The following is a 14,188-nucleotide window of genomic DNA, read 5'->3' on the forward strand; positions in this document are numbered from 1 at the left end:
AATAGTTTTGAAAACTATGACCATATATATATATAAATATATATATATATATATATCCATATCCATATATACAAAATCTACTCGGGATCCTCGACTCCCGGTTTTAGAAAATATTTTCACCTTTGGGTCCCTATACTAAGGGTATATGCAAGTTACCGCTATCCTCTAGCATAGGTATTATCAACTGAACCAACAGATATATATTTCAAGAATATGAAACAGGCATGCATATATACCATATCACATGCTACAATATATCGCAAGAATTTGCTAAATAACCAACATGCATTTATCGCAAGATCATGCATATACAAATGTATACATCACAACAACAGTATAACGGATAGAATACTTGCCTGAGCGACTGGGGGTTACGAATGGCTCGGGACGAGTCTGGTAGCCTATAAACAACAAGTAAGTTGGAATTAAACCAAAATCACTTGTAAATCTATACTTTAACTAACTTAGACTCTAACGCTTGTTCTGCGCTCACTGATTCGCTTAAGTCACTCGGGTACCCTCGGCTCCACCATTTTTAATAATTTAACCTTTATGAGTTTTAAAGCGATTCCTTCGCGAGTGTCTTACCAACTGCCTAACACACTTACCATAAATGTTTCATACATTAATTAACCCTTATTGGTCTTTAACCTATGTTTCAAAGTAAGGCGAGGGGAAAAGTTTCGTTCGCGAAACGCCGTTACTTGAAACGGTCGTTTCTCCTAAACCGTGCATCGGAATCGAACGAACTACATATAAAAACGAAGCTCGTAACATGAGCTATCTAAACATGGCAGTGGTGATAATCTAGCAGGGGGTTCTCGGGTCCTAATGTTATGCACAAAAACAGTCTACAGGAAATCGGACGTTACGACGGCTATGTTTACGCGATTTCCCAAATTTTAAACCATTCAATACCAACCACAAATCAACTCCAATTCACAACCCAATCAAACCTCCAATTAAACTACACCACAACAGCCCCAAATCAACTCAATATTACCAATTTATTCATCTACACCAAGTCAAAAATGTGACCAAGAACTTCAAATCTAACAAGCATCACTCCTAACTCCAAAATCAACAAAACCATTTACTAAACAAAGCTCTATCATGAGTACACACTCATTACACTAACCCATCATCTAACATTATGAAATCCAAACCAACAAAACTTAATACTAAGGGTTTGAGAAGTTATACCTTCCTTGGAGAGTGGAGAATCAAGAGAATGGCTTGGAATCACCCTTAAAGTCCTTATCCAAGCTTAATCTAAACAAAACTTCAAGAACACAAATTTTAGTTCTTGAAAACACTATTCACCATCTTCTTTCATGATTTATAGAAAAAGATTGGCTTGGAATTAGAAGCTTAAACTTATAGGAAGTATGTAACTATCCATGGGGAAGCTTAGATAATTACCTTGCTAAATAGTAAGTGGAGGAGCTTGGACTTTCATTTTTTAAGAAAACCACCCGAGAGCATGAAGAAGAAGAAGAGAGAATTTTGTGTTTTGGCTTGATTTGCTTTTGGTTGGTTGATTTTTGTTGTTTGTTTTAGTGAATTACCTAGTTGCCCTTGGTTTTGTGTGGTTAAAAAGTCACCACATCTCCTTCCTTTCTTGTCATGCCTATGTCACCTTGCACATGTCATAATGCTCCCACTTGTCCACACCTTGTGGTTTGATGATGTCACAATCCCTGGCTTCTTGTACAAGCTTGTCTCTTGGTCACTTATTTGTTTTACGGTTCGCTTATCTTTCGTTCTCGTTTATCGTTTGAGGGATCATACCCGGGATCTTATTACTTAGGTTCCCTTAACCTTTCTCAATATATTATATTCCTTTTATGATCCTCTCCTATAATCCTTTAATTTAAATCCTTTTTATCCTGTTACCTTATACTCAATTCTCTCCGTATCTTGTGAATTTCCGGGAAAAATTAAAGTGTTCGGAATTGGATTCTGACGATCTTTACATACACTTATATACCACATAGAGTGCTAATAATATCTCATAAGATCAATAACAGAACCCCTACATAGCGTGGCATGAAAAGTTTTCTCGTTCAGCAAAAACACTATTCATAAGGGTTTCAAAATTTCTCAAAAATTGGGGTTATTACATTAACCCCCGAGTGATTACCACAAATTCCTTCATGCACTTCCCTTAGAATATAATTCCCTTCTTCTTCATCAACAAATCTGAGCAACGGTTGATTGAAGCCTCTCTTATACAGAACTCCATCATACACCACATACTTTGCAGCCTAGTAGCGGAGTCGCCGAGCCTTAAACTTATCTTCTGGAAGTGTTCCCTTGTGAATGTAGGCAAGAATGGGTGTCATCCATATTTCCTTGGGAGCCTCATCTACTTGCATTGTCTCTATCTCCGGGATACTAGGAACTTCCTGGATTTCTAAAGGTATAGATCCCAACAACATAGCCTCCTACTGCGACCCCATTTTTGCTAGAGCATCCGCGTTGCTGTTCTATTCCCGCGGTACACATTCTAACCTAACCTCCCTGAACTTTCCAACCAAGCGCTGCGTGCATCTCAAGTACAATTCTGTTCGCGGGGCTCGCGCCTGAAACCCCCCATTCACCTGATTCACCACCAGCTCCGAATCACTCTTTACAATTAGGTTTCGCACCCCCATTTCCAAAGTGATCTTTAGACCATTAATCAATACTTCATACTCTGCATCATTATTTGTCGCATAAAATTTGAAGTGAATCGCGCTCATCAGATGATGGCCTTCCGGAGACACGAGTACTATGCCCTCCCCTGCTCCCCCATTGTTAACTGCCCCATCTACATGCAAGATCCACCAGGAATGTGGGAATTCTTCCAGAGATTCCTCGCTGTGGAGGGGCTGGTGCACCACCAAAGTCTTATCATCAACAACAGAGTCAAATTTTAACAAGAAATCAGCTAGGGCTTGTCCTTTAATTATTGTCCGGGGCATGTATTCCAAGTCAAATTGCCCCAACTCCACAGCCCATTTCAATATTCTTGCCCATGACTCCGATTTGTGAAGGACTTACCGCAGCTGATATGCTGTACGAAATTCAATTCTATGGGCCTGGAAGTATGGTCGTAACTTCCTTGACGCAAGGATCAAAGCATAAACCAGCTTCTCCATGCTTGTGTAGCGAGTCTCGGCATCGTGCAATCGCTTGCTCACATAATACACCGGCGACTGTTGCCCATCCTCCTCTCTTACCAGAACAGCGCTGATCGAATACTCGGACACTGCGAGGTACAATATTAAAGATTCTCCATCTAACGGTTTTGACAACATGAGAGGGTTCCCTAATTGTTCCTTGATCCTTCTAAAAGCCTCTTCATATTCTGGTGTACATACGAAGTCTTTCCCTGCCAACTTAATCGCTTTAAAGAATTCCTTGCATCTGTTGGACAATTTGGAAACAAATCGATTTAGCGTGGCGATCCTCCCAGTTAAGCTTTGCACTTGTTTCACACTGGTGGGTGATTTCATATCCAGCAGTGCCTTGATCCTTGCGGGGTTGGCTTCAATTCCCCTATGGTTGACAATGAATCCAAGAAACTTGCCCGACTCCACACCGAATACGCACTTTTGTGGATTCAACTTCATGCGAAACCTCCTTAGAATGTTAAATATTTCCATCAAGTGCTTGATATGGTCATTCGCCTCCTTGGATTTTACCAACATATCGTCCACATATACTTTGGACAGGCCTGCCATCGTGTCAACCAACTGATCAATTCGTTGGAGCGGGAAACTATCCTTTGGACAGGCCTTGTTGAGATCTGTGAAATCTACACACGTCCTCCACTTCTGTTCGGCTTTTCACGAGCACTGGATTTGCAAGCCACTCGGGGTAGTAAGATTCTTTGATCAACCCTACTTCCAACAGTCAATCCACCTCTTCTTTTAATGCTATCGCCCTTTCCCCGCTCACTGGGCGACGCTTTTGTCGTATGCCCGTGTAATTAGGGAAAATATTTAACCGATGACACATTACTTCGGGGTCGATTCCTACCATGTCCGAATGACTCCATGCGAAGACATCAAGATTTTTAATGAGAAAATGAGTAAGTTTTTCTCTCATTTCATCACTTAGTTGAGATCCCACTTTCAAAACCTTGCTTAGGTCATCCTTGTCGACCGGAACAAATATTGTGTCTTCGGCCGGCCCCGTCTTCTCGGCGGGTATAGGGATCCTGGGATCCAGATCAAAATTAAAGTCTCGGGGGTCCTCGACGCCCAATCCTGTATCCGAGGGTGCGCCCCCATGTATAGGAGCATCTACCTCAGGACAAGGCATGGTCTTATGCAACGCAGGTGTGGAGGGCGCGTCCTCATTTTGAGGAGCATCAACCTCAATTTCATTTTCACTCTTCAAGGGCGCGTCCTCTTTTTGAGGAGCATCCACCTTGAGGCTACTTTCGAGACTTTGTAAAATCTCACTTCTTCCTTCCAACTTTTCTGCGTTAACCTCCTTTTGCATGATCTCTTCTATATGGTTTACCACAACTTCTTCCACACTACGGATCCTCAAAACATTCCCCAATGTCAAAACAGGAGTCTCGGTAGCATGAGTTTCTTCTTCCTCTGGGTTTTCCACAAAATAGTGGGCATGAACCTTTCCACTTGGTTTTGTATGAATGTCCTTTGCATCTTCAAATGGAAGACCCTTTCCCTCGTACCTTCTCCTGCGGAATTCCTTAACAGCCTTGTGATAGCAGTCGCGTGACTCATAGTGCGACCCTCTCAGACTGCCCACTCCATTAGGTGTTGGGAACTTTATCATCAAGTGATGTATCGAGGTTATCACCCTGAACGCTCGCAACCAAGGTCTGCCCACCAACATGTTGTGCGCGGAGTCCTGATCTAGCACTTTGAAATCTATCATTTGAGTGATAGACAGAGCCCCTTCCCCAAGTGTGACAGGAAGCCTAACCGAACCCATAACTCTCACTGCTTCTCCAATAAAGCCATAGACGTGTGCATCTTGAAAATACATGTCGCTATCCAGTAAACCCAATTTTTTATACGTGCTGTAATACAGGATGTTCGCAGAGCTCCCGTTGTCCAAGAAGACCTGATGCGCGTTCATTGCCCCAATAAGCATAGTTATTACCAGTGCATCATTATGGGGATGATGTACCCATCTTGACTTTCTCTCCCTGAACGTAATATCAGCCGATTCCCCTTTGAATATTTTTGGAGGTATATCTTCCAAGCTATGAATGTTGGTGAGTGGCGGGTATCGTGCTTCTCTTGCATTTCTTTCCAACGCCCGATTACTATCACCGATAAAGGGGTGTCCTCCAAAAATTGCCCTGATACTACCAGCTCTCTAGAATTTAACCTCCGTTGTCTGTTCAGCGTCCTCTTCCCGCGGGGGCTGCCTTTCATCTTTCCCTTTGTCATCATTCCCCTGCGTCATTTCACCTTGTCAATCCATTCCCCCAGGTATCCCTCTTTGATCAATTCTTCAATCTCATCTTTCAGGTGACAACACTCATGGGTGTCATGACCGGTGGACTCATGGTAATCACAATACTTCTTCTTGTCCCTACTTTGCCATGAAGTCAGACGGTCTGGTTTCTTGAAGATTCCTCTGTCCTTATTTACCTGTCCTTATTTACTTCGAAGATATGATCAATGGACGCTGCCAGTGGAGTATAGTTGCTTACCCTCCTTTCATAGTTCGACGACGAACTCCATTCTCTCCACGTGTTCACGGTGTTCACCCTATTAGGGCTTCTGTCATTCCGCCGATAATCCGGGCTCACGGATCTATCTCTTCTCTTGGCTCACCCCTTGGAGTTGTGGGTGTTATCATTCTTCTTTGTTTCTGCAAGCGACTACTCAATCACTTTGAATGATTCCGCCTGTGCAAGTACATCAGCTAACGACACATGGTCCTTTCCTTGCAGGTGCTTTCAGAAATCTGTTCCCACACGCAGACCAACTATGAGAAGTATTTTCAGTGTTTCATCAGTTGCGCCCCTCACCAAAGTAGACTCTGCATTGAACCTTTTAAAGTATGAGGTCAAGCTTTCCCCCTCTTTCTGTTTCACATTGGCCAGTGTGGTAACTGGCGGTGTATATTTCACCGCAGCATGGAAGTGAGTTAGAAATAAGGTTTTCATCTATTCCCAGGATGTGATCACCCCTGGACCAACTTTTTGAAACCATTGCTGAGCGCCCTCTCTAAAGGTGGCCGCTAGGAGACGGCATCGAGCCAAGTCAGGTACCTGATATACATCCATCTCAATGTTGAAATGCCCCAGAAATTCCACAGGGTCAGAATTCTCATAAAAACGCAAGTCATTGGTTGTGTTCCTGTATCCTGCTGGCAATTACGCCTTCCTCACGACAACATCAAAAGGGGAAGGAGCTTGCGCGGTCGCCGTTACCCTACCTCCCTCAAGATGGTTGAGCAACCTCTTAAGATCGTTCACATTAAACGTCCCTACTCCATGAATGGTTTGAACGTTAGGTTATTGGGGTTGCTCCGCAATTTGTTATTGTTCCCCTTGATTACCCCCCGGGTGTACCGGTGGATCTTGCCGCCCCTCGCCTAGAGGCTGCGGTTGTGGTATGTTACCATCTCTATTTTGAACATTCCCCCGCACGCGAGGTTCCTCCTGACCGCGACGCGGTATTTCCTCATTATTCTGCAACCTTTCTTGAATTCGCACGCCATCCCGGTCATGAGGATGCGTCCTGGACCCATTGTCTGTAACACTGTGGGAAGCTAAAGGGACAACAACAGGAGCTTCTTCAGTGGAGGGTGCGCCATCTCTCCTACCATTGTAGGGTGCCCTTCCATGTTGGTATCCCATCCTTCCTTGTCCACTCATTTGAAAGCCTCGATAATAATTTCCGAACCTTCCTCGCGAAGGGGCACGCTCGTGCTCGCGGTGCTATACCCTATCATCCCTTTGGTATGTAGGGGGCACACGCGTTGTGTCACGGGGCCTCGCTTCTCCAGCGTTTCCTTCCTTTTACCATTCTACCAGCAGCATTCTCAGATCGTCATCCTCCAACCTTATGCCAAGCCTTCTTTTTAAGGTTGAAAAGTCTCTTCCTTCCTCATTTTGATTCTGAGTATTTTCCGCACGACGACGCTCGTCCATCGTACGCCCAGACCTATGGGGGTGTGGCACAACCTGATTAACAAGACGAGGCCTTTCTCTACCGTCCGTGTCCTCATCAACAAGCTTCACAATAGGTTCTACATCATCAGAATATTCCAAGCGCCGCGGAGTGATTTGCGGGTTTTCTCCGCTGGCCTGAGCATCTCCTTGGACTACGGGTGCCTTACCCACGGCGTGGCAGCGACGGGGAAAACGACGACCCCTCCTCATCCTGTGATGCTCCACCGTATTCAACCTTGAGTGAAAATTGTTAAGAGTATCCCCCATGCGGTACAACTGCTCCAAGATATCAGCGTTGCTGATGAGAACTGTAGGCGTTCCTCCCACATCCAGAGCTCTCGAGGGATCTGACATGTTTCTGGGCACTTAGGGTTCATGACGAGTGTAGCCTCCCTCGCCTTCTCCTTCAGATCTGCTATCACTTCCATCATAAGAACTGCCATCATGATTGTAAGACATCTTTTCCTCCCAAGATTATGATCTTAATCAGCACCCCTCCTTCTAGCGCCAATTTTTTGACGGAGGAATTTGGTAACAACAAAGATTGAGGTTTCTCGCCGGAATTAAGATCTATGACGGTGGTTCTTCGCCGAAAAATCAAGCGGTGTGTGGTGGTTTGTGGTTGTTTTAGGCTGAGATTGATCACAGTAAGTGGTGGCTCCCTTATCAGCTCTCAACTTTTTACCCTCTCAATGTGCCTACGTACCATTTATATAGGGATCAAGCCTGACATAGTTCTTGTGGAACAAGAAATCTAATGGGCTTAGACTTCTTATTCTTAGGCCCGGTAGAAGCCCATCCAGATCCATCTTCCGCTAACTTTAGGAATGTCCAACTATGAGGCCCAACCGCGAAGGCCCAAGGCTCGTCCGTAATCGCAGGACTTCACGGATAGTGCATCTTCCTGCGCAAGAATAACACTCCGCTACAGCTATCTCCCTTGATTTACGGACGCATGTATAACCACGGTTCATCCCAAGTGATGGATGCATCCCTGTCCCCCGAATGAGCATGTGATCCCAAGCTCTTAGGTGCAAAGTGCAGGATGACTCCAAAATTCTCCAGCGAGGACACCCGTTGAATACAAGAACAGAGTTCCCAAATCACACACCAATGTTAACCCCGTATCCCCAACGAGGACACCCGTTGAATACAGGAGGAGGCCTTCAATCATCAGACATACCCCTGGAGGCCTTCAAGTTTTTCTCGGGCATCCCCTCCTTTACCGTCTCAAGTAGGGAATTCTTCAAAGAGTACCTGCAACAAATACGTTAGTAAAAATAATCTCCACTGCTCCTTTCCATGCAAGCTTTATCCTGAAGTCACCCTCGAGAATGCATCTACCACTCATAGGACGCGTCCTAAGACATTGGGCGCGCCCTAACCCCCATGAAACTTGTATTTGTTCTTCCAGCAACTACCTTCCCTGACATCCAACATATCAGGACGCGTCCTTTCTCTCTGAGCGGTTTATCCAACCTTCACTGCCAGACAAACATAACTGTCAAATGTTTCCAGCACAGCCTTGGACGCGTCCACGCTTCCAAGCTTTCCTATTATAAGGCCATCCCTTGTAAGGCACCCTCCTTCAAGTTGGGCGCGTCCTGCGGGCCTGGACGCGTCCTCTCCTTCTACAATGTAATACCGAGTTTGACTGCAATTAATCCGCATTTGACCCGAGTCAAACCAATGCCAAATTTTGGGTGTAACAAAAACGTACAGTCAAAAGGCCAATTGATATTAGGCACCCATATACAAACAAAAGGCCCCAGTGTCTTCGGTACATAAAAGAGAGAAGAAACTGATCATATATGGATTTAATACTTATTAGAAGCTGCTGCATTCTTTCCCATGGCAGCTGCTGGTGACCAAAGATCAGCACCATTACTGATCACCAATTGCAACACCAACTCCTTCGTAACTAAGCACATCCCCTTTCTCCTTAGATCCTTGCTCAGCTCGTCTTCTCCTGGATTGCCACCATCCTGTCAAAATTACAAAAGCCGTGCTTAATGAAAGTCCTGCTACTTCAGCAGAACATTTACTAGCATTATGTAAGTTTGCAGGCTATGCACATTCATTTCAACAATCAACAGTTTACTGATATCATTTTATACGTTTTTCAAAACATTAATAACTAACGGATCGGGCACTTCTAGATTTATATAAACATATGTTTCATTATAAAGTCTATTTCCACTGACAGCTTGTCATACGATAAACATTATTAAGTATATTTAGAAGGTTAGTCAGTAAGGTAGCAGAAAACGGCAAAGTCATGAACAGCAAATTGGGTGTATAGTACATATATATATATATATATTAATAAGAGAGAATATAAAAGTTTCAGACACAATTAGAAGTCTTAGATGACTTGTATTGACATAATTTTCAAGCATTAAACATATGTCATATATATTTTTCACACAATGCAAGTGGATTGCTTCACTCACTGCATGTCAAGTTTCTAGTCAGAGACCTCTTCCGAACACTATATATCGCATTTGAATATAATAGTTTTGGAAAAAAAAACTTGTGGATCCTTCGGAATCACAGTTTATGCCTTTTGACCAAAACAAAAATGCCTAAACCAAACAAAACAGGATATGATGTATAAAGACTTTTTCTCTAGCAGGGAAGTTGTTTCCGTGACACGCCTTAGCTTGAACAGCGCATCAAAATAAAAAACACGCATAACTGAACAAGCTACTCTTTTACAAGTCTTAATATGTGTTAGAAAATTAGGATTTTAGAGCTTAATTTAATTATGTTCTTGATGTTAATCCTAAAATCTAATAATTGGAAATTGTTCAATGATATTTGAACTTAAATTTTCATGTATGGTTTTAAGAATTTTCTTAATGAAATCCATATGAAATGAGAGTTGAAAGTAGCTTGGAAAAGCTTGGAAAAATTTGAGAATGTTTGTCCCACATTGAAATAAATAAAGGAGGGTGTGTGCTTTATATGGTATTACCCACATGAGTAGTATACAACTACTAAGGTGTGTGATGGTCCATTGTGTTGTTGTGTGCTTCACACGCGCGCACACACACACACGCGCGCCCCGCCCCGCCCCGCCACGCACCGCACCGGGTCGGGTCGAAGGGCGATTTGGGCGAATGTCTCGGCGTCTCGCGTACGCGAGGCGACCTGGGCGAGGATTTTATTTATTTGAGAATTATTTAATTCGAATTTATTTATCGGTGATTGGATTATTGGGCTGGGTACTGAAATAGGCTAAGTCCTGCAAATAATCTGATCTGTAACAAGTTCTGAAATCAGAATCAGAACTTAAGAACTGATGAATAAAATCAGAACTTAACTATCAGAACTTAAGAACTGATAGTTCTGATATCAGAATCAGAACTTAAGTACTGATGAATCAAATCAGAACTTAACTTAAGTTCTGATTATAATGTGGGTGTTAATGTGAAAAGCTGTTACAAATAATTTAAATTCAAAAGCTGTTCAGTTTTGATTTTTTCATTAATGAATTCAAAATCTGATCAGTTTTTATTTTTTCATTAATGGAGCAGTTTAATTCAGACATTAAGTGTGTGGACAGTTTCATTTTTCCTCTCCTATAAATAGAGGCTAAACTGAATGAATATGTAGAGATAACATACACTACATTCTCTTCTCTTCTCTTCAACCTCTCTGCATTTCTCTCCCACAAGTCCTGAAGTGCTGATATTTTCCGGCGACTGAGGTGCTGGTCGAAGTGGAGGTTTTGTTGCTGCTGTTAACATAAACTCCGAGCTGTTTTATCCTGGTGGAGATATTGCACACATCCCAAACGCAGCAGGTAGGGGGCAATAATCTCTTCAAGAGCAGGCAGGACTTAGAGCAAGACCTGGTGACTCAGCTGTGATCATTTTCTTGGCATTTTGTATCTGCAAACCTTTGTTTCAGTCACGGTTGAAAGCTATGGTTTCGGGTACATCTTACTTTCTCTCTTCGTTATTTCAGTTACTGATTTTGTTTACCTGCATGTTTTGTTTTGTTAACTGTGGTCTTGGCCTAAACTTGTTAAATTCTTTATACACTTGCCTCTATGTTGCTATACTTGTTAGTGAGATATCCAATAATATGAGTATGGAAACATAAAATATCTATTTTCATCTGTCTTTGTCGCTAATTAGAAAGAAACCGTCGTATACAAGAAACAAACAAACTACTCTACAAGTCCCAATATGATTTGTATATCTGAGATATCAATTTTAATGTATTATGTAATGATAAACTTTCCATAACACTATTCAATAGAAATTTACATTTTTAGCCATGCTAAATATATTGCAGAGTCCTGTACCAAGTGACCACAAACAAGAAAAGGCCAGACATCCAAGTAAAGAAAATACAGTCACAGGCAAGCCACAAACATGTTTCAATCAAACAAGCACATCACATATGTGCATGTTTGTATAAAGGGGAAGGAGGTATATATGTTTGTATGTGAGCATAGTTTGAGAACAGATAGTTTGAGAAGATAGAGGAGTCTGTAAATATGGAGAGCACAAGACCTGAACTTGCTCAAGCACGGATGCTGTATCAGTCTGTCATAAAAACACAAAAACAAACTCACCATCACACAACATTTATTTATTACAATAGGAAGGTGATTGAATACTAATCATGTAATTAAAGATAACAAATTTCTCATTTTGGGGAAAAATTAATAAACAATGATTAAAATTGATAAACCCCTTGCCCAAGGGCGAGACAAGTTGTTGCAAAGCACTGATTCTGATTCTGTCCCCAAGCTTCTCCTTACCCCTTCTTATCCTGTACATAACACAAAAAATTAAAATTGGTTTTTAATCTCTTAAGTACCCAATTAATTAATTAAAAATTTATTTCTAGTTACAATTTCCATGCATTACAAAATATAGCAGATGCAAGAAGCCAGATATTTTTCTTGTTGATTAAAGTTTTCTTGTTAATTTCTAATTTTAATACATCACTGACTTATAATATAATCTCGCATTAAATTGTTGCAGGATAGTACGCCAGCCATAGTTTTAGTATAGGGGTGCATCTAGCTAAGATTTGCCTCTATTCTTACTGTTATTTATAATGTTTACTATACTTACATACCTGCATCTACTGAACTCACAAGTGTTTAACAGCATGCTATGTAATTTAGCTACAGGTTGTTTTTATAATCAGTCAACTGCATAAACTCGATACATTTTATAATCTAATATAGATAGAAAATCACCAATATAAACCATTGCCCCTGTATTTGCACTTTCAACTTCAACTTATCCTAACTTGGTCTATTCTTACTATCGTTCATTACACACATTACGGAGAAGGGTTTTAAATCAAATTGTCCACACAACTCAACATAAAATCTTTTTCAAGTGACTACCCGTTATCCTTGACAACTCATTTAGAACCCTAATCCCAATATATCACTCGGTCAATAGAAATTGCCAAAATCTATGCTGCGATATTGATGTTTTCATTTTGATAACATTGCTAAGCCTACTTCACATATACAACTATGTAACCAACCATAATCATAATTTCCCCGCCAACTTGCATTAAAGTCTGATGGCAGAAAAATTCCATTTCCCCTTAAATTAACTAACTAACTAAAGTATTGAATAAGTCCCTGGACTATAATACGACTTAGTGTCATAATTATCATTCATTCATATCATTTTGTCTGCTTGGAATTACCTTTAAAAGAACTAATTCTGGTTTTCAGTATGTTGGGCCAAATCTTCCACCCAAGAGACTTCAGCATCTAGCTCCGGTGCTTGTTTAGCGAGGTTATGGGCTACCACGTTACCATTTCGATTGACATGGAAGACCGATGCCCCGGAAATTCCTTCAATAATATCTTAATGTATGAGAGTAAGATACCCACTTCATTATGATATGCCTCTCTATTATTCAGCGCTTGAACCAGAGATAAATAATCTGAAAAGAAAAACTTAACAGGAAGTCCTATCATTTGTACCCAACGTAGCCCGACCAGCAACGCCAAAGCTTCTGCATGGAATACGGATAAATTACCTTCTAGTGGTTTTGATAGAGATGCCTGAATCTTTTTATTTGCTTTAAAAATAATAGCTCCCAATCCTATCATTCCTGAAGATGTGGATATCGAAGCCTTCACAAAAAGTGTTAGGTCTTGGAGACCTACTTCTACTTGCTCATCTTATGTCAATTCCTCTTTCAACGACATTCTTCTTTCTGGGACCTTCATATTTCTAATCTCCTCATAAAACACGGTTAACCATATTTTAATTTGTTGTGATGATCTTTGTTGCTGACCATGAGTTTTTTTATTTCGTTCGGTCCATATCCCCCATGCGATGATTAACATTCTTTCAAACATTTCTTTTTTTAAAAGATCTGGAGCATAGAGTAACACATCTTTAAAAGAGATGTCGTCTTTACCGCCTCTCATGAAAGGATATTTTTGGTGAGACTGCGTAGCTGTATGAACATTTACGTGATAACTCAACACGATAACAACACTAGAACATGACAAGTTAATAATACTACGTCTACACAAAAAATCACGAAGAATGAAGAAAAGGCAAATACAGAGAATCAGAAGATTAGAAGTGTTGGGTTCCGAGGCATAAAACGCAGCGGATAAACGTAAATAAAACAAAAATTTTTGAAACCCAAGAATAGGATCCATGTATAATTGTGGGCAGATTATAGAAATAACGAATCATACCTTTCAAGAGCTTAACTTTCACGAACTCAACGGAGATCCTAGCTATCACGCTTTGTGTCTACCTCTCGGAGAAACACCTCTATGGTATCCACACGAGCACCTCCAAGAACGTCTCACGTTCGTGACTACGGAATGGATGTACTAGCCTCCTTCTTGACGATCCGAATTGTCTCTGCCTCTCTTTGCTGCTAGGGTTTTCTCCAAAACGTAACTTACCTCTTAACCTATCATTATCTATTTATAATGACTGATTAAAAGGCCCATAACAGCAAAGCCCAACCCTATTAGGTATAGGATTAAATAATAAAAACGAATTTCTATTATTT

The 14,188-nt window shown here is 41.3% G+C and overlaps 1 protein-coding gene and 1 long non-coding RNA gene across 2 annotated transcripts; both read right to left on the bottom strand.

The window, feature by feature from the left end:
* Positions 1-2,489: 2,489 nt before the first annotated feature.
* On the bottom strand, positions 2,490-2,966 carry LOC141691181 (uncharacterized). The gene has a single exon (XM_074495921.1). The coding sequence runs from the start codon at positions 2,964-2,966 to the stop codon at positions 2,490-2,492; it is 477 nt and encodes a 158-aa protein (XP_074352022.1).
* An 8,534-nt stretch (positions 2,967-11,500) lies between these two features.
* LOC141706008 (uncharacterized) lies at positions 11,501-13,322 on the bottom strand. The gene is made up of 3 exons (XR_012568569.1): positions 13,187-13,322; positions 12,848-13,090; positions 11,501-11,944 (listed from the first exon to the last, which is right to left on the bottom strand). It is a non-coding gene; the product is annotated as an uncharacterized LOC141706008 (long non-coding RNA).
* Between the last annotated feature and the right edge of the window lie 866 nt (positions 13,323-14,188).

The sequence above is a fragment of the Apium graveolens genome, chromosome 2, assembly GCF_009905375.1.
Source record: "Apium graveolens cultivar Ventura chromosome 2, ASM990537v1, whole genome shotgun sequence".
Taxonomy (NCBI): Eukaryota; Viridiplantae; Streptophyta; class Magnoliopsida; order Apiales; family Apiaceae; genus Apium; species Apium graveolens.